Below are 25,148 nucleotides of genomic sequence, written 5' to 3'. Positions count from 1 at the left end.
ATATACTCTTGTACACACAAAAAAAAGTGGCATTTTGATTGTCCCTTCTAATAAGGATATCTCCAATAAAACAATTTCACCAACTTTTGTTTTTATCATTGTTATATTTTTTTATATTATCACATAATTTTTTAGTAGTTTAATTAATTTTTTTACTTCAGCCTAATAATTCTAAGAAATTTTTTAAATGAATCTCACAACCTATTTCTCATCTTTATATTTTATAACTATTTAAATTTAATGTTTTTTCTTAATTTAAAAATAATAAACGAATATTATTTGTAATTAAATGTTTATCTTAATTTTTTAAAGTGTACAGAAAATATTGTAAATTTTAATTAATAACAATTTAGTTAAATATGTTAACAAATATTTAACATTATATTTGTTTTTTTAACTAACAATATCATATTGATACGAAATATTCATTATAAAAAACAATAACTAATATTCATCGAAAGTGAACACATATATATATATATATATATAATGAATATTTATCTTTCAATATAATTTATTTAATATTCAAATTTAAACATTTAATCACTTAATTAAAAAATACATTTCATTATCATTTGTCTTAACCAGGATTTTAGTATAACATTATATAATTATAATATAGTTGAATTATAAGTATCTTTCTAATCAAAACATTTGTAAATATGTTATTCGAGTCTGCTTAAAGAAGATGATATATATTTTCATTTAACTTAATGTAAGTATATTACAAAACTGAGATGAAAATCAGTAATTACTTTATGTGTCAGAATACTTATCACACTTGCATCTACGAGTAAGTTGTAATACATTTGTATCTATTTGGAAAAGCCTTTGTCATATTGATAAGGAGTTAAGGACGGTATACGTATAACACTTGCATTCATGAAAAGGCATCTACTCGACATCATAGGACCCATTGGTCTGCTTCGAAGAAGGCTTTTGTTATTTATGCATTCCTTTTTTCCATATACACACCCCATTAATATTTTTGGTGTAAATTATTAACATACTTCAACTGAAATATTAATGCTTATTTTCAAAAAAAATATTAATTATGAAAATTATGATTATGAAATTACTCTCTTTGATAAAATTATCTTTATTAAAAAGTAATCATTAGAGAATATGTCATGTTTACTTGAATGAGTTATTTATCTTATATTTATGTATTATACAATGTTAGATAAATTTAAGAGTTCTACATAGAAATTCACTCTCTAAAGTTAATATTGCTAAAGTGTGTGTTTAATCTGAGTCAGATTAAATTTTTTGATTAAAAATAAATTTTTATTGGTACGAATTAGTTAAGTAATGTTACTTATATTTAAACAATTCTTTTAAGTTTAATGAAAAGATTTGTTAAAAAATATGTTCTTAACTTTAAGCAACTCGCTGAATATCCTCTTACAAGTTTATTTAAATACTTACGTGAGAAATCAATTAAATAGATATTACTAAATTTATTCATGAGATGGATTTTGTTCAACCATTTCAGCCAGTGAAATGTATTTTGGACAGATGAGAGAATTATTGTATGGCTCACTCCTCTTTAGATGCTAACAATTTGGTTAGTAAAGGATGGATGTTTGTTGGAATCCTCCCCAACAAGGTTGGTCAAAATCTAGATGCTGATTGCTGTGGTCAAAATTGGAAGAGCTACATCCTTTTTAGCTGAGTTATGGTTTTTTTTTTTACATGATCATGGAGCTTCAACCCTCTTTCTTGAGCCACTTGTTGCTCAGTGATTCCTTGGGAGTTACAACTCCTTGTTCGGTTGCTTTCTAGTTTGTTTTTTTGGGACTTTTGGCCCCTTGGTTTCATCCTATACCTTCTCATTCCAGCTTGCTGCCACATTTCTTGAGCTTTTGGGCAGTTCACAAACAAGTGTCATGCATTCTCAAATTTAGACATACAATAAGTACAAGTTGAAGTACAACTTACACCTTTTTGAACTAATTGAGCTCTAGTTGGAAGACAATCTCTTTGAATTCTCCTGGTGAAATGTTTTATTATTGGTGGTACTTTCAATTTCCAAATCCATGACCAATTTCCTTCAACCTTTAAGTGAGAGGTGTCCAAAATTGATCCATTATACTGTGATAGGCACTTCCAACATTGTAGTTCCCATCTTCACTAATCATCGCATCATTCGCTTGATAGTTGAGAAGTACTTTTTACTGATTAATTAATTATAATTTTATTACAAGTTGATGAATGATGATTAACATAAACCTCGTAAAATAGTTTTTTTTTTTGGAAAAATATATGAATGATTTTAAATATTTTGTAAAACTTTCATACTAATTATATTCTATTTATCAAATATATATTTTTATTTAATACTTTCTTGGAGGGCAATAGTAGATATAAGTACAGCATTCCAAGCAATGATATTTTGATTTACACACATTTTTTATTTTAATATTACATCAAAATTCACTTTATTTTTAATCTATAACAATGAATACAAATACCTAAAAAATTTATAATAATTAAAACCCATTTAATTTCAATCAAGTGAGTTAAACAGGTATTCAACATATATCATTTATCTTTGTCTCTTTTTTCTCTCCATCACATATCATCTATAATATCTATATTTTTTTCCATGTCCTATATGTATATTAAAGATATGTATTAGTATTTTCCTAAAAAAAAGATTCCACCACCAAATTATATATGATATTTTAAGCGTTGTTTGGGGAAGGGTGATTAGACCCCGACTCAATTACACCACGCTTCTAAATTCTGAGAATGAATTCGTAAGATCGAAGCAATAGCCTTTTTCTCTGCCGCCACTGGTTTCGATCCCACACCCACAAACGCAAACCCTCCATCCTTTGAATGCTCTTGCGTTTTCCTTTCACTACCTCATTCCTAACTCACACACACACAACGGGTGACTCAATTTTTTCTCCATTTTCAATTATATTTTTTTTATTTGTTAATTTTGTTGTCTTTTTTGTTCGAATTTTCGTTTTTTATGACCTGAATTATTGATGATTGCTACAGAGGGTGGATCTACATCAAAGCCCCCTTTTTTCAATGTTTCTTGGAAATTCCCACTGTTTTTTGATTTTGGGGTTTGTTGTTGTGTTGCGGATGAAGCTGTGGTGTGAGATTAGTGAAAAATTTATTTCTTTTTTCTAAATTTGGCGTGAGTTGTTGCCCTAGGATGATTGTGAAAATTTTGCAAGTTAAATTCTTGAATTATATCTTCAAATGTGTTCTTAGTGTTACCCCTCATTTTCCACGTCTTTAGTCTGTGTTGGAATCTGAATTGACCTGTTGGTTATGCTTCTTAATAGTTTTTTAATAGAAAATTGAAGTTATTTCCGTTTTCTCTTTGTGGCTGTTGGTTTTTCTAGGTGATATCAATGTCGACTCCTGCTAGGAAGAGGCTCATGAGAGATTTCAAGAGGCTGCAACAAGACCCGCCTGCAGGAATCAGCGGGGCACCTCAGGATAACAACATAATGCTGTGGAACGCTGTCATATTTGGGTGAGTTGAATTGAAATTGGATAAAGAGAAACTATTCTGCTTACTTGAATAATATAGTCATACTGCTATTATTTTATTTTTTCCCACACTTTGTGTAAGTATGGATGGATAAGCAATTTCTGCTTTCTTGTCTGCTTTGGATTGCAGTCCTGATGATACTCCATGGGATGGAGGTGAGTTTGTCTTTTTACCATGGCTCCTATTTTGGAAACAATTTTGATACATGTCAACTCAGTTATTTAGCCATCCTGTACATTGCATGCAATTTTAATGATTCTGTTAATATTACATGAACATGCTTTGTAGGTGGTATTAGGATTATGTTGCAAAGAATGTCATATCACTTCCATCCTTTAAAAGATTTTGGGAAGCTCTCGACAAGTTTCTAAATTATCTTAAAATTGAGAATTTCTTTAGAATTGGCATGTAGATGTTGCTTGGGGGGTTGATGGTATTTTGTTTTACTTCTCTCTTTTGTTGTTGGTCTCCAATGAGTAAAGAATTGGTTTTTGTTGATATTATTGTTTTCTTTTTGGTTTCTGATATGGCAGTATTAATTCTAATTTCTATCTATTATATTGTCTTATGTAAGAACACTTTTAATGTTATTAGTGGGTACGCACCTCAGGTTGGGTTAGCAGAACACTTTAAGGTAAAATTTTGGGAGGATCTAGAAGGGGTACTTCAGGATATACCCCAAGGAGAGAAAGTTTTCCTAGGAGGGGATCTCAATGGACATGTAGGTAGCGTGGCTAGAGGTTTTGAGGGGGTGCATGGGGGTTTTGGCCTAGGGGAGATGAATGGGGAGGGTAAATCCATCTTGGAGTTTTCGGAGGCTTTGGATCTTTCTATAGCCAATACATGGTTTAAGAAAAGAGAGGAACATCTTATCACTTACAAAAGTGGAGGGACATGTTCTCAGATAGATTTCTTCCTTATCAGGAAGTCTGATAGGAAGTATTGCTTGAACTGTAAAGTTATCCCGGGAGAGAGCTTGACTACCCAACATAGAGTTTTGGTTATGGATGTAAGAATTAGAGATAGGGCAAAGAGAAGAAGTCCTATGGTAGCACCAAGGATCAAATGGTGGCACTTGAAGGGTGAAAGACAAGGAATCTTCCAACAAAAGATATGGGAGGGATGGTGTGGACAATCACAAGGAAGTGCAAATGATAGGTGGAACAAGATGTCCCAAGAGATTATTAAAGTGGCTAAAGAGACGTTGGGTGAATCTAGAGGTTTTGGACCTAGGGGTAAAGAATCGTGGTGGTGGAATGAAAATGTTCAGAGCAAAGTTAGAGTAAAAAAGGAGTGTTTCAAGGAGTGGTCTAGGTGTAGAAATTCTGAAACTTGGGATAAGTATAAGATAGCTAGAAATGAAACCAAAAAGGCGGTGAGTGAGGCAAGAGCCCAAGCTTTTGACGGACTATACCAAGCTCTAGGAACCAGGGACGGAGAAAGATCTATATATAGGCTTGCTAAGGGTAGAGAGAGGAAGACTAGAGATTTGGATCAAGTAAAGTGTGTTAAGGATGAAGAAGGCAAAGTCTTAGTGCATGAAAAAGATATCAAGGAAAGGTGGAAGGCGTATTTCCACAACTTATTTAATGATGGATATGGATATGACTCTAGCAGTCTAGACACAAGAGAAGAGGACCGGAACTATAAGTATTATCGTCGGATTCAGAAACAGGAAGTAAAGGAAGCGTTGAAAAGAATGAGTAACGGTAAGGCGGTGGGGCCAGACAACATACCTATTGAAGTGTGGAAAACTCTTGGAGATAGAGGTCTTGAGTGGCTCACCGAACTCTTTAACGAAATTATGAGGTCAAAACGCATGCCGGAGGAATGGAGGAGAAGCACGTTAGTGCCAATCTATAAGAACAAGGGGGATATACAAAATTGTGCAAATTATAGAGGAATCAAGCTCATGAGTCATACCATGAAATTATGGGAAAGAGTGATCGAACGGAGATTAAGAAAGGAGACTCAAGTTACTGAGAATCAATTTGGTTTCATGCCGGGAAGGTCGACCATGAAAGCGATTTATTTATTACGGCGGGTGATGGAGCAATATCGCATGGCCCAACAAGACTTGCACTTGATTTTTATTGACTTGGAGAAAGCGTATGATAGAGTGCCTAGAGAGATTTTGTGGAAAGCTCTAGAGAAGAAAGGGGTTAGGGTTGCATATATTCGAGCTATCCAAGATATGTATGATAGGGTATCGACTAGTGTTAGGACACAGGGTGGAGAGTCAGACGATTTTCCCATCACAATTGGTTTGCATCAAGGGTCAACCCTTAGCCCCTACCTTTTTACCTTAATTCTGGATGTCCTCACGGAACAAATCCAAGAGATAGCGCCGAGATGCATGCTTTTTGCAGATGACATAGTCCTCCTTGGAGAGTCGAGGGAGGAGTTGAATGAGAGGTTGGAAACTTGGAGACGAGCTCTAGAAACACATGGCTTTCGCCTAAACAGAAGCAAATCGGAGTATATGGAATGTAAGTTCAACAAAAGAAGGAGGGTTTCTAACTCAGAGGTGAAAATAGGAGACCATATTATCCCTCAAGTCACACGGTTTAAATATCTTGGGTCTGTAATACAGGATGATGGGGAAATTCAAGGGGATGTGAATCATCGCATTCAAGCAGGATGGATGAAATGGAGAAAAGCATCGGGGGTGTTATGTGATGCAAAGGTACCGATCAAGCTAAAGGGAAAGTTTTATCGGACTGCGGTAAGACCGGCAATTTTGTACGGAACAGAATGTTGGGCGGTCAAGAGCCAACATGAGAATAAAGTAGGTGTAGCAGAGATGAGGATGTTGCGGTGGATGTGTGGTAAGACTCGACAGGATAAAATTAGAAACGAAACTATTAGAGAGAGGGTTGGAGTAGCGCCTATTGTAGAGAAGATGGTGGAAAATAGACTTAGGTGGTTTGGGCATGTAGAGAGAAGACCGGTAGACTCTGTAGTGAGGAGAGTAGACCAGATGGAGAGAAGACAAACAATTCGAGGCAGAGGAAGACCCAAAAAGACTATAAGAGAGGTTATCAAAAAGGATCTCGAACTTAATGATTTGGATAGAAGTATGGTACTTGATAGAACATTATGGCGGAAGTTGATCCATGTAGCCGACCCCACCTAGTGGGATAAGGCGTTATTGTTGTTGTTGTATATTGTCTTATGTTTCTGTTAGAGGTGATGACTCTTATGTTTCTGTTAGAGGTGATGACGTGACGGAATAAGATTTTTGTTGTTCTTGTGTTTGTGTCAGTGATTGTGTTTACTTTTGCGAGAGATATAATTTTTTCCTCTTGAAGCTGTATTATGGTTTTGAAAAGTTAAATGAAAATTGGATGCTCATAGTCAGATAATCTTTATGTATGTACTTGGGAGTCATATTTTTTCTCTGAACATTATCACCATAATGTCTACATATTTTGAGTTATCCAGGCACGTTTAAGTTGACTCTCCAATTTACTGAGGATTATCCAAACAAGCCACCAACTGTACGATTTGTCTCTCGAATGTTTCATCCAAACAGTAAGTTTTAGGTGGAAAAGATTAATCTTCCTATCCGTAAATTACCTATGTAGCTACTAATGTCATTTTTCTACTCTTGGAAGTTTATGCGGATGGAAGTATTTGTTTGGATATATTACAAAACCAGTGGAGTCCTATATATGATGTAGCTGCTATACTCACTTCTATCCAGGTATTATCTTGTATAGTATAGTCAACAATTCTACATATCTTTTCATTCCTTCTTTAGTATATTACAAATGAAGATAGTATGCACATATATTTTTACATAATTAACTCTACACTTGAGGTTTAGTTTGTTTGCGTCGACCTATGCATGGCCACACCTTCATTTTACACAAATTAATGCAGGATCCTGTGGCTCTTCAAATTATTTATGCTTTTTTTATCTATAGAAGAGTTAGCTACTTAAAGGCATTGCTTTTGTTGTAAAATGTCCCATTCTGTTTGCTGATTCATGTCTTGATTCATTTGTAATGTTAACTTGGCTTTCCCTTTTTCACCATTAAATTTTGCATTTTCAACAGTTTGGAGTATGCAATTCTGAACATGAATTTTGTAAAATATTATCATTGTCTTGTTAAATGTTTGATCTCATTTACTGTCAGTTCAGTTGTAGTGTATTTCTAGAATTTCAAGCCTTGAAATTTGTAACACCTTTTATAGAACAGGCTGGTTTTCTTATCTTAGCTTCCTTGTTTGTGGGGATAAGGGGCTAAGAGTTTTTTTAGGTCTGACTTGCTAAGAAACTGCGTTGTTGTTCAGATATGATGTATTTTCACTTTTTCTACTTTCATGCATACTAGCTTTAGAAGGATTTCGGATCCTCCTGTTTGTAGACTTGTCTTAATGGATTATTTTGCTAATAAAATTCACAGAATCATAGATAGATGCTTGTTGTATTTCTTTTCCTCATATTTTTGTTTTGGGGGGGGGGGGGGGGGGGGGAGGGGTTCATTCTTGTTAAGAGGGATGTCCTAACTCCTAAGACATGGTGAGGGGATGTGAAGGATGGGCTAAATGTGAGTATTAGAACTCATCGGAGAATGGGAATTGAACTGGTATAAGGTGCTTCCCGGAAAATTGTGTGCTACTACCACTATGCTACAAGGCCATCATTGGCACATATATCAGTTGTTTTACTTGTATTCATGGTGTATAGTAGTCAGCATGTTATAATTATTTTCTGAAAGGTAATTATTACTCTGTGGCAGTCATTGCTTTGTGATCCCAACCCAAATTCTCCTGCAAACTCAGAAGCAGCTCGAATGTTTAGTGAGAACAAGCGTGAGTACAATCGAAGAGTGAGAGAAATTGTGGAGCAAAGTTGGACAGCTGACTAAGCTTATCTTCGCATGCTTGTGGGCCTTTGAAGTCATGAATTAGATTGCACTGCTGGAATAAGAATCATTGTGCCAACTTACTGAATTTTATGCCGCATTCCTTACTCTTCTGAATGTTAGGATCATCTCATCTTTAATTCATTGTAGTTTATGCATTGTCCATGTCAGTTCATGTATTATAGAATCCTGTCAATTTGCACCAAGTTGTTGTCAACACAATGTATAAGTTGTAGTTTTCTGAATTGGTTACGATCACAAGGATTTGTTAAACTAGCTTCAATTTCTATGGTTTCGTTGTCACATTGCATCTAGGATCTTGCTTTCAACCTTTTTGTTGTGACTTGACGTACTGCCTATGAATGAGATGATTTGATCATACTACGATGCTATGACAGAGTGCACTAATACTCGCCAGAAAAACTTTTGCTTTCTTATATGATTTACAGATTTAGTTTCGTATAGATAGGAATTTACATGATAAATGTCTTTACTGATGGCATATTACTGGAGGAAGCATAGGTTAGACGGGAACATACGGGGGAATAATTTATATGACAAATACTATGGGGCTGAAGTTCTGTACTATAGTATTTATCATGTGAAAGATGGAGGGGGGTTGCTAAACAGGGGTCTGTGCTCTATTTTTCAAGCACAGGTTTAATCAAAGGATAAAATTGGGAAGTTTTTTTTAAGTGTTCTTTGTATTATTCTTTAATTAGAATTAGAGTTTTATTTTAATAATTTACATGATTAAAAAGTTTTCATTAAAAATTTACACCAATTACTGTAGTGAAACTTAAATTTCAATTGGAGGTCAACACTAAAATCGCATAAGGAATTGTATGTAAGTTTAATTCTTGATCAAAATGTTAGTACTAATCAATTCAAATTAGGGATCAAACATGCAGTTGATCAAATTGAATGAATAATAGGTGGAAAATATGGTCGCAAGTTGTGGAGAAACACTAAATTGTTTGAGAATCCCGCAAGTTGTGGAGAAACACTAAATTGTTTGAGAATCCCGGTTGAATGCCAATTAGAAGTCTCAGGACATTTGTTTCACAGATTTGTTATATTTTCGGAAATGTAATTTAAGGAAATATTATTTGATAAATAATTTTAATTCTTGAGAATGTTTTTAAATTTATTTTAATTCAAAAACAAAAATATTAAATATATTTTTGGTAATTATTATCTTCAATATAATTATTTAATAATTATAAAATTAAACATGCAATTTTATCTTATCAATAATCATTTTTTTATTTTTTAATTCTTTAATTATTATCGTTAACTATAATAATTAACAATATAAAAAAATGTTACAGATATTAATTAACTAACTAAAGGTGAAATTTTCTCTTATAATTAAAATAATATCTTGTTATAATTATTAATACCATAAAATATGTTGTTGCATAAATAATGCAGTTAGAAAGGTATTTTTTTGGACATGACAATTAAAGTACAAATCCATAAAAAAGAATTACATTTTTTACTTTAAATAAATAATTAAAGTAAAAATTTAAGAATATATTTATTAAAAAAATTATTTGAAATATGTTATAGTTTTAAGTTAATGATAAAAATATTCTTATCTTTTAAAATTAAAACATTTATTCATGTTAAAAAAAACTTAAAAAAACATATATCAACGATGGTTCACTTCTAGGAATGCCATAACATAAAATGCTACTTCTTACCAAACGGAATATAATGACAGTAGTTTACACATTACTTGATTATTATATATTATAATGAATGGCAGGTTAATAAGTTTGTTAACTTTATATAATAACCATTCAAAAGTCATATCTTAGTTAAAAAAGTAAATTAACAACATAAATTAAACTCAAATTATTTTATTCTCCTTATCCAGTTATTATTATCAAATTATAAAATAATAAGGAGAAATTGACTATTAGTAGCTAACTTAACATTTGACAATTAGCTGCCATTCAATAAATTATCTAATCCAATTTTAAAAACCTCAATTTAAGAAGATACCATTTCTAATCCAATTTATACATAAAGATAGAGTTAGCACCATGAAGAGATATTGATTTTTTTTTATGGAAGATATTGATAATTTTTTTTTTGAAAGGCAATTTTTTTATTAGCATCCAAGCTAGGAATGCATCACAAGGTGTGTACAATCCTAAACCCAAACAGTACTAAGAGATATTGATAAGTAAAACACCAATTTTCTTCTCTTTTTTTATATTGAATTGGTGTTATGTTCAACTTCAATAATTTGAAACACATCAGTCAAGAAGATATCAGTAAACACGAATTTTCTGATAAAAAATTCAGGTTAAAATATTCTCAGTTTGGACCACCTTATCATATATGATGGTATCATGTTCCGATTCAAACATGTAATTTAACATGTTAAAAAGAATAAAAAATAAAAAAGGTTGAAATCTGCATATATATATATATGTGTGTGTGTGTGTGTGTGAATAAATAATTACGAAACATGCAAATTATGTCAGAAATCTATTTGTCTTTGCATATATTATAAAAGCACCTATAGACAAGATAAACCAGAATATTCCGTACAGTTTGGTTTGATTAACAATTAAACATTAAGACACAAGCACAAAATATATATCTATTGCCAACTGATAAAAAGAGATGTAATGCAGCCTTGGACAGCAAACGGTGAGAAAACAATTTTCATGTTTCATCTGTTTTCCTGTAGAGAGGATAACTGCACACACATAAAACACTGTAGACAAAGCTTTGTGAAAAAAATTCAGATCTGCAAAGCTTGTTTACGCGACTTCTGTCAAAATCATCTCATCAGGGGTCTGAACATCCTACAACGTGAGAGAAGCAATGTGTTAGCCATATAAGCTTTTTCGCAACTTTGTAAAAATTGCACTTTCATAGTGAACTTACCATATTTTCTTTGTTTCCCTGTGCATTATCTTCAGCATGTGTGGGGCTAATTGGAGCTGTGAAAAAAAATAATCATGAAACGTTGTTAGACTAGCTGGACTAAAAAACAATCATCAGTATCAAAATTGAAAATTTGCTGCATTCTTGCCTTTTATAACATCAGATTTCTTTCCTTGTTTCTTGACCTCGCTTTTTTCCTTATTAGTTTGTTGCGTAGTTGGCTTTTCTGATTTTTTAACCAATCTAGAACTCCCACTGTCAGAAGCAGGTCTTGAATTTGCAGAGTTCTTGAGATTTTCTCTCAACCTGGATCCGGGGTGGTTATTCTTTTGGCTAGTTTCCTTCTTGGTTGACTCTATTTTAACAGGAGCAGGTTCAGTGGATTCAGTGTCCAAGGGTTCAGGCTTCAGTTTTGCAGTGTCCATGGTGGACGAAGAACTGCAGTGCACTTCTTCATCATCGGAGGATCCAGTTCCTTCCTCTGGCACCTGTGTAATGCTTTCAGACACTTGTGGCTGCTCTATATTTTCTGCAATGTCATAGCTTTGAAGCAGTTCTTTCACTTCTCCAAGTTCAGCAAGCTGATGTCGTTGCACATAAGACTTTAGCTCATCTTTCATCTTCTGAAACGGCTATGGTTGATGATGTTGAACCAAAGAGTCATGAAAGGGAAAAGGGTTCAATTACTCAGCAAAAAATTAAGGCCAAGGATAGTGCTAACTGCTGCAGTCCATAAAGATAGTATGGAAGACAAGTGAATTAATAATAAATGTGTGTGTTTCTGTATTTGTATTGCCTATGAATATGAATATGAATATGAATTCACGGTGTTACCTCACATCTTGCCTCCGAGGCAAGTTTGAAGAATCCAAGTGAAACTGAGTGCTTGTCAGCAGACTCAGAGAGCTTGATCTGGTTTAGCCAATATGAAGAGGAAGATAAGAGATTGAACTTCATTCGGCTTGATGTTCTTGAAATTTCAGAAGCGGGTGTCTGGCTTCTGCTTTGAGACCCTTGGACATTACCAGACCTCATTGTTCTGCTCTCTGAGATTGGGGTAATGTTACCAACCAACTTTAGGTTTGGAGTGGGAGATGCTTTCACAGGATTGGAGAGCCTTCTTGGTGGTTTAGCACTAGTAGACTTGTCCTTGTTGCCAGAGAAATCAAGACCACATACACTTCTGCTTAGACGGGGAGTACTTAACCCCCTGAAAATGAAAGTGAGAGGTTTTTAACATATGTACTCCAATTTCACATCTCACAATCACAAAAGCCACTTGTTTCATGTTGCCTTGTGAGGAGACAGTGCAAACAGCAAAGCAATTAAAAAGTACTGTAATTAATGTCAGAACTTAGAAGTAGCGCGAGATATAAGAGTGCAGACAGATATCGTCATTAGAACTAGTAGAATATTCGGAGATCCCAAATTGTTTGTTTTTCTTTTATATGTAGCTTTCGAAGTTCCAACAAAATTTGGTCCTAATTCAAAAGCATGGGCTAGATAAAACCATGGAACATCGGCATTCAAATTAGAGAATTTTAAGGCCTGAACTTCCAGAACAGAATATACAAAATTTGCAACCTCTTCGGAAATGAAACTTTGAACTAATCATTTAGTCCCTATAAGTGATAGTACTAATTTAAAATTTAAAAATCAGTCTTGTACATAAAAAAAAAAGCTTTAGTCACAACTCACAACTGACCAAAACTTAACTATTTAACTCAAGAAACATAGTAACAACATAAACCAAGGTGTACTAATAAAAGCGTGTAAAGTCGCTAACTAATTTTTTTTTTCATACAAGACTTATTCCTAAATAAGTTTCACATATAGGGAGCAAATGAAAACTTTAAACAAAAGAAGCAAAAACACACACTGAATCACATGTTCTGTAATCCATGTTGGTGCAGAGAATTCCATCCATATGAAAAGCCGAATTAGTAAGATCAAACTTCAATATCTTTTTGGGTAACCAGATGTATCTGGGACTTCTTATTTGGCACCCAACTAATCATCTCCCAACGGGTCGGCCCATTTTAGGATAAAGTGGTACCTCCCGCTGTGACTCCATACCCAAGCCGAAGATTGAACACCAAACCTTAGTTAAGAACTCAAATGCCAAACCACTTGTGCTAATAACTTTTGGTGAACCTCAATATTTCAAAATTTATATTACAAATCAAGTTCCTCCAAATCCCATAACAACAAAACGTAAAAAAAGTGGTACCGTTTAGATTCAGAAGAAATGGAGCGATCAGGTGCGTCTGGCTTGTTTTCCTTGGATTTAGAGGAGGAACGAAGCGCGTATCTCTGAAGCTTGGGTCTCGCAGAGTTCCCTGAAAAAACAGAAGCACACAATTCAGTTACACGCATAAATAAATGAATAAACAGATTCAGTCAAATAGGGTGAGAGTTAGAGAGAGTACCAGCAGAGAGGGGCTGCTGTTCCTTCACGGGTTCTTCCATCGTCTCCTTCTGAATCTGAAATTGAAAAAGCAACACTAATCGAATGTTTCTGTTGCTTTGTAACTGCTCTTGCTACGTTTTTATGTTTGAATGGAATCATAAAAACACGAGGAGCCGGGGAGCGGGAAAAATACGAACGGAAAACTCAAAATTTGGTGTTACGGATGAGATGATGACGTGGAAGAGAGAGAGGCTTTGGCAAAGTGGTCAAAAACTGCTTTCCAGTTTGCATATTAACACCTTCTCCATTAGACGAGGACTACCAGAAATATAGCGTGTATTTGTATTTTTATTTTATATTTTTTTAGTAAAATTAATATATTTTTTATTCATATTTCATAATTAGCGTGTATATACTAATATTAGTTTAATATGATTCTTGTATATCATATGCATGCCAATAATATAATGATATAGAGAAATGTAATTATTATATACACAAACATAAATAATATGATAAAAATTCATCACATTAGGAGACAACTAATGAACACTAAAAAAAGAAAAAAAAATTCTTTGATCAAGACAACCAAGTTCTCAAATCTTAAAAAATGAGTTTTCTATGAGAGAAAAAAGAGAATAGAAAAAAGAACATTTGTATTGTTTCAAATACTTTAAAATTAAGGGAGAGTTTATAACTCTAAGAATTTCTTCATTTCACAACTAAGTCTTATTATACACACCCTTTTAACATAAACTAAAGTTCATCCTATTACATTCAGACTATTAAAACTCATTAACCACATACATTACAATTATTATTATTATTATTAGCGGAAACATAAATGCATTTGATGTATATCTCTGTCCGCATTTCTATTTTTCTATTTCGTGTTTTGTGTTAAAATTTATTCAAAATAACATATTATAAATTTTTAACACTAACTATATGAAATACAAAAAATATATAAAATAAATTTTAAAAATTAAATTTTATATTACTACAATATATTATTATCATATTTATTATTATGTTTATTTTGTACTTGATGAATGTTTACCTGTAAGTTTTTTTTTCTTGTGTTATTTTTAGTTTATTAAGTTATTTTTTCTCAATATATGTCTATTTCTACACATTTTTTGTTTGTTTGGGTAAGAGTTAAATTTGTTATTTTACAATAGTTTCGTTAGTTTTATTTTATTTATGATAAAATGATAAATACCCTCATGTATGTGATGATAATCAACAAGACTAGCATATCATGTTGATGTCCAAGCAAGTGAATGGACCACCATTTTCGCTTATCTTTGTCTTTTGACAAAGTCAACTGAAAAGTTTGGATAAAGAGAGTAAGTTCCTACAGTGAGTAATCATTACCCCTACTTCAGAATCATCCTTAAACATGTTTTTTACCCTATCCACCACCAACTTACAGTCCAACTCAAATATCACCTTAGTCAGACCAAGGCTAACCATCTACTGCATTACTTGAAGTAGGCCCAGTGTCTCACCCTCGAGAACCTAGAATCAAGGTTCCTTCCACACAAATCTTGCTGCCACAAATTCACCACTGGGATTACTACTACACATAACCCATCTGGTTGTGTTAGTGTGTGTTTGGTAACAATTCAGAACAAAAATTGTTGTGAATTTTCAGAAGCCACAAACACACATAATATGTTTATGAAATGCAACATCTATGCTGCATTTAGCGATTCCATCTTGAGGAGCCTTCCACTTAACCACAACAACATCAGTTAACTGAGCAACAATCGTGCCTCGTTTTGGCTTAGAAACTTGCCAATCCTCAAGGGTTTGCTTATATTCTCCCAAAGCTTTTCATTTGTTTCTTTCCATATACCCTATACGATCTCCTTAGCCGAATGACAATGGTCCAACAATGAATTAATTCTCTATGTCTCAAGCCTAACTCTTGCCAACACAACTAACTCTTTCCACTAGTGAGAAAGTGTCACAAATTTTTTAATCCATCCTCTGAGTGAGCACAAGTTGAAGGACAATCAATGCCTTTATCTTTAAGTCTCATCCTCGTGGGTATAACATCTCGACAGATCCTCCAAAGGAAAAGTTTCATCCTCGAAGGAGCTTCCAGCTTTCCAAATACAGGACCAGTCCTCATCAACTTGCAACTGACTATTCATCAAGGATAAAAGGCATTCTTAACTGAATACATCCCATCAATTTTAGTTTTTTTAAGAACCGATCTTTTATTCTTACTTTTTGTTTTAAGTGACAATTGAGAGGATAAAATTCATTATATTAACCTTTTCTTTTAGCCATTATTTTTACATTAAGTATGTTTGGATAAATTTGAAAGTATAGGGAAAAATCTAAATTTCACATCGACTAAAAAAAAAGTCAAGTTAGAGTATATAAGTGAGAAATAATCTCTCACCCTTAGAATTAACTTTTTGGGTTGAGTTAGACACAAACTCAAAAGAATTTAAGATGGTATTAGAACATATACAAAATTAATTCAAATGGTCACATACCATGTTAATTATGCACTAAGCCCAATAAGTATTAGACGTGAAGGGTGTATTGAAAAAAATTTAAGTTCCACATCGATTAAAGATAAAAGTAAATAAGAGTATACAAGAGTGAGGGATAATCCTTACTCCTTAAACTAGCTTTTGGAATTGAATTAAGCTTAAACTCATATTTAAGAATCCAAGAGAGAAGTTAATTATATTTTTACTCTCAAAGTAATATTCTTTCTTTTTGCATTTAGTAATTAAAATTTATTATTATGCATTGAAATAAATAAAAAATCCCTTCAATCATGTCATACCTTATTTCTTTTTTTAGCTAAACTCAAGTAAAAAAAGCCTTTGTTAATGGAATTATTACACATTGCCAAACACTTTCAAATAATTATTAGAGAATAATCATGAAACCTACTCACTCCATTCAACTAAGATTTTGTAGGATTAATTTGCTTGTTGAGATTTTCTTACTACATAGATGATATAGACCTATAACAACCAATGGACGAAACTATAAATGACATTAAGATTGAACTAATGATGTCAACTGCTTTTTTAGAAGGACAAAAAATTGAAGATTTGTCAAATCCAAGAGGATGCTAGTTTGAAGTTATATTGGTTTATGTTTGGAATAGAAGATTCAGAAAATCTATTCCTTGTTAAAAGATAATAAAATAATTATTTTTGAGTGTGTTTTATTTTTGAAAAAGTAATATCTCCACGTTATACTCTTTTTTATTTCTAGAGAAAGGGACCAAAGAAGTAGATTCCTAATAAAGGAAAATGCATCTTGGGGAGAAAAATACAGACATTATAATGTTTTTAGTTATGATTTTAAATTAAATCTAAAATTCTACTTCAGTAAGTTTAATAAAAAAAACCACATTTAAAAATTAAAATAAACATTGATTAAAAATAAACTTCAATTTAAATAAATTAAAGTTTACTAAAGAACACCTATGCCCGCCCTTAAATACAAAACCGGCACAAATACGGGAGAGTAATAAGGTGGGGTCAGTAACTGCACTACACTACCGTCGCCTACATCCTCCATGTTTCTCTTTGTCGCACACTCGACGCAATCGACCACACTATCCTGCCAGCGTGGCTCCCATACCTCTCGCCACGCGCTTCCATCTCCGCCGTCCATCTCATTCCACCAACGGCTCAACTTCCCCAAACGCGATTTCGCGCGTGAACGCGTAAGCGTCTTTTCGGTATGCTTCGGAATAAAGATTAAAGAAACTGGAAACACTTGGTTTTGAAGTAACTGCACTGGGACTCCCCCAGAAACAACCCCTTTTAAATCACACCCACTTCCTTTTTCCTCACCCTTCGATTGAACCATTCACTATGGTCAAGATTCAAACCGCATCAAGTCATTGCATCAGACGGTAAAAACGAGGGTTGTAAATCATGCAACGTGAGCGTGAGTGACACCTTGAGAATCCCCTACAAATTATCCAACCTTTTCAGTTTCCATTCAGATATTTTTGTTTTTTCAAATTTCACTGATCCAGCTAGCACAGTTTTACAGAGAGCAACAAACAAAGCAACTACAAAATTTATGCAGCTTTAGATCAATGTCTTTCTCTCTCTCTCTATCTGTCTCTTCCATGGTACACAACCTTCTTGTGTTTCTCTCTCTACTCTTGTTCACTCCATATATTCCTCTTCTCGCTCTGTTAAACAAAAGCAAATGAGGAAATAAATAATTATTTTAATTTTGTAATCTCATTGTTTGGTTCTGGTTCTCAGGAATGGTAGATTTGAGGTGAAGACGTTCCACATTGGTCAGGTAATCCTCAGATCTAGCTTCACTCTAGCTTGTTAACACCAATTTCATGCACTGATTCAAGGACTGAGCAATGTTCAGTGCATGCTAGTTCTTGCTTGTAGCAGATCTTGTGGATTGACTGATTCTAGGGTTTCTATATTTTTGCATTTTAAACTTAAGTTTTTTTGCAGTTCTTTGTTACGTTCTCCAGTGTTGCGGCATTTTAAGCGAAATGTTTTAATTTCTATTTTTAGTGAATTCGTCGTATTTGTTGTGCTTAATCAGAACTCAACGGGTAGGAGTAGGAGTCGGAGGAGTTCGAGAGATCGAACGTAATTTGCATTGTGATTTGTCTCATCATTTCATTTCCGTACGCTATTATTGTCGGTGGCATATAGCACTTCTGTTTTCCTAGTAGCGGTTTTGCGGTGGAGGTTACGAAAAAGTCAATGAGTGATGGTGCATCACATTAAAAAGGATATAGATATGATACCATTTTTTTGGTGCTGTATTATTGCATTAGAGAAAAGATGGTATTAATTGTGCATGATGCCATGATGTCTATGTCTATTTACTGTTGATAGTTGATTGGTCATTAATTATGTCATCATAAGTTGTTGATAATACTTGATTTTTAGTAGGGAAAATATATTTTTCTATTGTTAATTACATATTCATTAATGGTTTTTCTTTTTTGATTAGGAAAGCTATTTATTCTGAGACTAACAGTATCCTCATGGAAGAAAAAGCTGTTGTTCGGTTTCACATAAAAGTATTGCCTAAAGGAAAAAAAAGTTACCAAAGTTATTTTCTTAGCATAATTAAATTTTATGAGAAGGCATCACCAGATGCACTTTTGTTTAAAGTTCTATGTTATCCTTGACGTGTTTCTTAAGGTATTAGTTCAATATTACTATAAATTTAATGAGATCTCCTTTCCTGAACTCCTAAAAACTAGTCCTTTTGAAAATCACAGCATTTTGTTTTTCTGAATACTTTAGCTTACCAGCAATGGAGGACATACTAGTTTCAAGAATTTATCCCACCAATATGCTTGGCTAATTAAAGGAAATGAAGAGTTCACTTTTTCTTTAGTTGCATTAAGTATAGTTAATTGAATTTGGTGATCTAGTTAAGCTGCAAAGCAGGCATCTTGCATGTTTTCAGGATTAATTACTTTTCTATTTACTAATTTACAAATATTAAACAGTAGTCGTAGGATCAATTGAGAAATTAGTTTTACCTTCTTCTGTTACAGGTCCCGATCTCACGATGGGGAAGTCACCAGGAAAATGGATCAAAACTGTACTGTTCGGGAAAAAGTCATCTAAATCAAATATTTCAAAAGGCAGAGAGGTAGTAGTAATATTATGATACTTAAGGCAACATCACAACTCTGGTCAATGTTAATCAATATTCATATTTCATGAATGCAGTCACAAATATGCTTTCAAATTATATCATTTTTTACACGACATAAATAGCCAACTTTATTTTTCTTCTAGAGAAATGCAAAACACTCTCTAATGCACTCTTTCTACTCCCTCTTTTATTGGATAGTAAAATTTAGTGAAAACTGCAAAATCATGAATGAGGTTCATTGAATAAGAAGTGTGAGATCTACAGAATTTTGTGATTTCCATCAAATTTCAACCAATAGGAGAGGGTGTGTTAAAAAGAGTGTGTTGCTAGCATTCCTTTTCCTTTAAATTTTAATGCAAATTGCATCATCAGAATTGTTAATCAAATGTTTTCATGGATTGAGAGAATAAAGGCAGGAAGGAGAGAACACATATTCTGTTTTGCATTAAATATTTAAATGATACATTCTGGTTTGGTGCTGTTGTCCTGGGCTTAACATTTGTTACTATTTTTGCCCTGTGCTGACCTTGTTAGCACTTAGCAAAAATTGCAAATAACCTAAATTTACACATGAATTATAAATTGTTAACTGTTATGTTGTTGAAAGCATCAGTGTTAAACTCATTTTTCTTAACAAAGATGATAGTATTTTGATATGATCTTCCCCTTCTGTTGTGAAATACCTGACTTGGTTTGCTATAATTTCATTTAGAAGCTTGTTAATCAAAAAGGAGTAGTAGTTACCTCCAAGGTGCCAGAAACTGGTTTGGCTTTAGAACCAACCTCCGATACTATTGCCAGACATGAGGAAGATCCAGAGCTGGAAAATAAAGAAGCAGAAAATGTTTTACCCGGGAATCAAGAAATAGACACAGTGGGATCAATTAATGAAGATGCTGCACTAGATCCAGAGAAAATGAGGCTGGAGGAAGCAGCTACAAAGGCACAAGCTGCTTTCAGGGGTTATTTGGTATACAACTCTGTTTTATTGAATACTTTACTGATTAAAAACACTTCACTGATGAAATTGTATGTGTCCTTTAGTTTTAAAACAAAATTGAACTGTAAATATGAAAAATATGTTTTAATCTGTACTGCAAAAGAATAGTAAATGAGTGGAATTGATTTTCTGCTATGATTGTAAATTATGTTAACATCTGACTTGGAGGCTTTGGTGGATCAAAAAATGAAGAGGTTTAGAGGATTTAATGTTAATTATTATTAGAGCTCCACCTTGAAGATCAGTGTGACATTTAGAGTTATAATCCCTGGAGACTTAATTTGTCTTTCCCTGTCCCCATTTTTTTCTTCCAAATTTCGGATCTTATTTTATAAAATTGATCTGAGACTCTGACTGTCTGACATGTTTATTTGTTGAGGGAAGCTGCCAAGTCTATGTTGCAACTTTGTTCATTTTCTCTAAAATAAACTAAGTTAATAATATCTTTCCTTTTATAATTATTTGAAAAATTGTTTTCTTGAAGATAAAATGGTTTGTTTGTTTAAACTTATTTGTTTACAAAAGTGTTTTTTAAAATAAAATAAGCAGTTTTCTGCTTTTCTGGTGTGTTTTTTAAACTGCTTTTACTTAAAAAAAGTTCTTTTCTGTTTTTCTCAAGCACCAAATCCTATTTGCATCTTAAAAAACACTTTTTGAAAAAGCTTTTTTTATTTTATTAATTTTAAGCAACAGGCTCAAACTCTGCCTGATTTGGTGGTTCCTGCTGTTATGATACTCTTTATGGAAACCATATTACATCTGCAAATTTGTTGTTTTCTTAAGTTTGTCATCGCTTCTGTCTCTAATAAATTGATGATTGATAAGTATGTCCAGGAAAGGTTGGCAATACTTGGCATATAAACAATTCCTTGACTTATTTGAACTATCTTTGTCAAGTTTTGATTGTATGACTTATTTATTTTTTATAAGTAGAAATATTTGATATAATTCCCCAACTAATGGGAGTGTCTTTCATGAAGGCTCGGAGAGCATTTAGGGCTCTAAAAGGAATAATAAGGTTGCAAGCACTCATCCGTGGGCACTTGGTTAGGAGACAAGCTGTTGTTACATTATGCTCAATGTATGGTATTGTCAAGTTTCAAGCACTTGTTCGTGGAGGAATAGTTAGACAGTCTAATGTTGGATCTGAAATCCATGAGAAGTCCAATATATTGAACCCTCTGGTAATTTTTTCAAAAATTGTATTCTCAATAAGTTATCATTAGTTCATCATGTTGTTTTTGGTTTTCTTCTGATTAAACCTCCTTTTTTGGGGAAAAGTATGCTAGTGATAAATGTGCCTGGTTGCCATGGTCAAGTTATACAGGCTAGTAGGATTGTCTTCATCAAGTTTTTTTTTTTTTTCAAACTACAAGTCTAACAATCTCTATTAAACAATTTGTGAAATTTCTAATGAGTTTCTTTTGGTTGTTGGGTAGTGCACCAGTTAGTTATTGTTAGAGAACTTCCAAGTTTCTGAGTGTTCTCATGTCAAGGATGAGAGTAGGTGAGGGAGATTGCATGCATAATATTTTTTAACTGCTGCTACTTTTAATTATTTTCCTTCTCAATGTGTTGTACCTTTAGGATGGCAAGCTTGTCAAGCCAAATGCTATGTTCACGAAAATTACCAAGCTGTCTGCAAATGCTTTCATTCGGAAGGTAACTTACATTACACCATGTATGTGTTAAGTTCAGTTTTTATGTCTTGCTGCTTATTCTGTATAAGTTTCATTCTAGAATACACAGTAAGTATACTCCCTCTGATCCCCTTTATAAGAACCAAATTAAAAATTGTTTGGTCCTTTTTATATGAATCAATCTAAAACGTTTCATGCAATTGTTATTTTTACAAAAACACCCTTAATTATAAGTCATTTCTCTAATTCAATAAGGTGATCTTAGGGTGAGTTTGTTTAAACTTAAAAAAACAACTTTAAAATAAGTGCTTTTTTAAGAAGCAGATAGGATGTGCTTCTTAAAATAAGCATAAAACTGTTTTTTTTTAAGCAGAAGCAATTTAGACAAACACTAAAAAAACAGAAAGCTGCTTATTTTATATTAAAATAAGCGCTTATTTCAAACTGGTCCGTAAATTGAGAAAGTAAGGGCTTTTCAAGTTTCTACCTTGGTTTAATTTAAGTTGTACGGTAATCTTAACTCTAAAATTTATGGGTGGATATGGTCCCCCCCCCCCCCCTCCAATTTATATTACTGTGTCAATAATCTAGAGCATGTACTTCTATAGTTCTATTACAATTTGTCCTTTTGATCTGTCAGTTAACTTGGCCATGTGATAATGTTGGTTTGCTGTTCCAGCTTCTTACTTCGTCAACTACAATAATGGCGCTGCGGTTGCAATATGTTCCCGGCGATCCAAATTCAGTCCTAAGTTGGTTGGAGCGCTGGTCAGCATCTCACTTTTGGAAACCAGTTCCCCAACCCAAGAAAATTCGAGATACTAAGTCTCAGAGAAAGCATGGCAATATTTCAGTTGGAGATACTCATGTGAGCAAGTCAAAACGAATCAACAGGAAGCTTCCTACTGCAAGTTTTGACTCGGTCCCAGTGCAAGCAAATCCTGAATTTGAAAAACCAAAACGAAACACAAGGAAAATTTCAAACCAATCCTCAGATCCTCATGTGCAGGAAAACCCACAAAGTGAGCTTGAAAAGATTAAACGTAACTTGAGAAAGGTTTATAACCCAGTTGTTGAGAATGCTGTTCCGTCAGAAGTTGAATCCGAAATGCCAAAGGATCATTTGGAAAAGGTAACAGTTACCTCATGCCTTGCTGTTTCAGAGCAAGAGGTCATTAGTTCTAATGAGAAGATCAAGAAGGAAGCAATATTAACTGTTTCCAGTGTGCCAGATATAGAAACTACTCCAAGACTTTCAGTTAGTAAGGAGGTGTCTGACACACCAAGCAGTTATCAAGTGACTGTGGAATCAAAACCATTGACTGAGATTACAACTAAAGATAAAAACATTTCTGTTTCTGACGAAGTAAAAAATGAGCCCATAGATTTACCAGAGCCTATTTGTAAAGATGAAAATTCTCACTTAACAAATGGAGATTTGAGTCACAAGGAAGATCAAATAGGCAGTGAAAACCAGAAACCAAACCAAAAAGCCTCAATTGTAGCAAAGCAGGAACGTGCAGAGAATGGTATACAGAATAGTCCAACATTACCGAGTTACATGGCAGCAACTGAATCTGCAAAGGCAAAGTTGAGGGCACAAGGATCCCCAAGATTTGGACAGGATGGAAGTGAAAGAAACAACCATACTCGGCGACATTCTCTGCCATCCTCAACTAACAGCAAAATTAATTCACCTTCACCTAGGACACAGAGACCAGTTCAATCAGGTGGCAAAGGTGGCCACAGAAGTGACAGAACTGTATCATCTTCTAGAGATGGGAATGGTATGATATAGTTCTATCTATAGTGGTTTGGAAAATTCACCCAAAAAGTATGACGGTTTAAATATATTGCACAATAATTTCACGTATTTAAAATTACTTGGTTAGCTGAATTGCTAGATTAAATCATGCCAAACTAGTCTAGATTTCAAATTCCGAAAAACAGTACAGTTCTTTTTATTTACAGGAAAACAACCTAGCAGATGTGATCTTCCAAATTTCAATTTGAATCATTTAAATTCTGGCGTTTGTCTTTTGTTACATGATTGATATTCATCAATGGGTCTGTTCGTCTTCCAGGAAAGGTAATTCAAGCAGAGTGGAGGCGGTAATTTGAGGAAGGCCGATGTTCTGGAGGAACATGAGGAGGGCGAAACCGTGTGTGGTTTATATGTATCTTTGATGAGAATTGTTGAATGGATAGGACTATAGGTGTGCTTGAATTCAGGTTATTTCTTCATTTGCTGCATTTTGGGCTTTGAGGGTGATTTGTACATTATAGGTTTCTAGTTTTGCATGATGCAACTATAACTAAATTTAATTATGTTTTAAGCATGATTTCTGAGCTGTCCATATTATGCATTGTTTTTCGTACTTTTGAGTGTCTGGTTATTGGCACTTACCTTGGCACGTTTTACCGAGAACTTCTCTATTTCGACCGAGTATGGTCGGGTAACAAGAATCGTGCTACATTTCTTAGCAGATGTTTGTTTTTGGGGATTTCAACAACCTATCGTCAAGGATAGAGCATCTTGTTCTGTTATGTTGACTTCTCAGTTCTCACCAACCTAGGATGACAAAATCTTTGAAAGGTTCTAGTAGTGTACGCTTTCGTGTTAAACGCTTGCTGTTAGAAATAGGCATGGTGGATTTGAGTGTGGAATCAAATTACTCTAATGTTACGTCGAGGATTGGTGGCCATTGGAGTGCATTCATTACATCCAATTAAGAATGACACAGTTCATAGGATTTCCGCGATTGTTAAGATATTTGGTTTCTGATATCGGATAAAATGAAGTCAAATGGCAAAAGCTACAATTTAGATGTGGAAAATTACGTCCACCGCATGACCAGACACGTAATTCTTCTGGTTTTCTTTTTTTGATTCCTGATTTGAGTGAGTGTTGCATTTAATTGCATATTAATGGTTTCTCAAAAGTGTACTGCAACTGAGGTAATGTTATTGTTTGAGGGAAATTTCTTGCTCCATAAGAAAGCTATTAGATTTTAGAAGACTGCAATTTTTTTTATTATTTGGAAAATCAATGTCCTTTATTTGATTCCAATTAAGATACAGTCACTAATCATTTTCTCTAGCAATTATATTCAAATTCATAGTTATTCGTATGATTTGACTTGAGTCGGAG

At 33.6% G+C, this 25,148-nt stretch overlaps 3 protein-coding genes across 8 annotated transcripts; 2 read left to right on the top strand and 1 right to left on the bottom strand.

Annotated features, from left to right (window-relative positions):
• Positions 1-2,679: 2,679 nt before the first annotated feature.
• Positions 2,680-8,784, top strand: LOC114411878 (ubiquitin-conjugating enzyme E2 2). The gene is made up of 6 exons (XM_028375608.1): positions 2,680-2,899; positions 3,369-3,502; positions 3,650-3,675; positions 6,965-7,054; positions 7,138-7,226; positions 8,269-8,784. The coding sequence occupies exons 2-6, from the start codon at positions 3,378-3,380 to the stop codon at positions 8,395-8,397; spliced, it is 459 nt and encodes a 152-aa protein (XP_028231409.1). The 5' UTR covers positions 2,680-2,899; positions 3,369-3,377; the 3' UTR covers positions 8,398-8,784.
• A 2,099-nt stretch (positions 8,785-10,883) lies between these two features.
• Positions 10,884-13,972, bottom strand: LOC114411875. Its single transcript, XM_028375602.1, has 6 exons — positions 13,731-13,972; positions 13,532-13,640; positions 12,136-12,511; positions 11,450-11,933; positions 11,302-11,357; positions 10,884-11,219 (listed from the first exon to the last, which is right to left on the bottom strand). The coding sequence occupies exons 1-6, from the start codon at positions 13,768-13,770 to the stop codon at positions 11,175-11,177; spliced, it is 1,110 nt and encodes a 369-aa protein (XP_028231403.1). The 5' UTR covers positions 13,771-13,972; the 3' UTR covers positions 10,884-11,174.
• A 3,524-nt stretch (positions 13,973-17,496) lies between these two features.
• LOC114411873 (protein IQ-DOMAIN 31-like) lies at positions 17,497-24,375 on the top strand. 6 transcript variants are annotated; one of them, XM_028375597.1, is made up of 9 exons: positions 17,500-17,647; positions 17,748-17,837; positions 17,977-18,016; positions 19,254-19,354; positions 20,070-20,327; positions 21,338-21,541; positions 21,945-22,019; positions 22,677-23,784; positions 24,082-24,375. In XM_028375597.1, the coding sequence occupies exons 4-9, from the start codon at positions 19,268-19,270 to the stop codon at positions 24,111-24,113; spliced, it is 1,764 nt and encodes a 587-aa protein (XP_028231398.1). In that variant the 5' UTR covers positions 17,500-17,647; positions 17,748-17,837; positions 17,977-18,016; positions 19,254-19,267; the 3' UTR covers positions 24,114-24,375. The 6 variants fall into 6 exon arrangements, with proteins under 6 accessions (XP_028231400.1, XP_028231398.1, XP_028231402.1 ...); XM_028375599.1 differs by having other exon boundaries at positions 17,497-17,837; positions 19,254-19,351; XM_028375601.1 differs by having other exon boundaries at positions 17,500-17,837; positions 19,254-19,351; positions 20,073-20,327.
• The last annotated feature ends 773 nt before the right edge of the window (positions 24,376-25,148 follow it).

The sequence above is a fragment of the Glycine soja genome, chromosome 5 (genome assembly GCF_004193775.1).
Source record: "Glycine soja cultivar W05 chromosome 5, ASM419377v2, whole genome shotgun sequence".
Classification (NCBI taxonomy): Eukaryota; Viridiplantae; Streptophyta; class Magnoliopsida; order Fabales; family Fabaceae; genus Glycine; species Glycine soja.
The sequence above is the reverse complement of the archived record's forward strand: the minus strand, read 5'-3'. Positions and strand labels throughout refer to the sequence as shown.

Bases quoted from the DNA above. Each gene is read 5' to 3' on its own strand.
- LOC114411875 (XM_028375602.1), bottom strand. From the start codon at position 13,770: ATGGAAGAACCCGTGAAGGAACAGCAGCCCCTCTCTGCTG. The intron at 12,512-13,531 runs GTACCACTTTTT...TTTCATTTTCAG, and splicing joins ATTTCTTCTGAATCTAAACG to GGGGTTAAGTACTCCCCGTC. The intron at 11,358-11,449 runs GCAAGAATGCAG...TTTTTTTCACAG, and splicing joins GAAATCTGATGTTATAAAAG to CTCCAATTAGCCCCACACAT.
- LOC114411873 (XM_028375597.1), top strand. From the start codon at position 19,268: ATGGGGAAGTCACCAGGAAAATGGATCAAAACTGTACTGTTCGGGAAA. The intron at 22,020-22,676 runs GTAACTTACATT...TTGCTGTTCCAG, and splicing joins CAAATGCTTTCATTCGGAAG to CTTCTTACTTCGTCAACTAC. The intron at 23,785-24,081 runs GTATGATATAGT...TTCGTCTTCCAG, and splicing joins ATCTTCTAGAGATGGGAATG to GAAAGGTAATTCAAGCAGAG.
- LOC114411878 (XM_028375608.1), top strand. From the start codon at position 3,378: ATGTCGACTCCTGCTAGGAAGAGGCTCATGAGAGATTTCAAGAGGCTG. The intron at 3,676-6,964 runs GTGAGTTTGTCT...TGAGTTATCCAG, and splicing joins TGATACTCCATGGGATGGAG to GCACGTTTAAGTTGACTCTC. The intron at 7,227-8,268 runs GTATTATCTTGT...ACTCTGTGGCAG, and splicing joins CTATACTCACTTCTATCCAG to TCATTGCTTTGTGATCCCAA.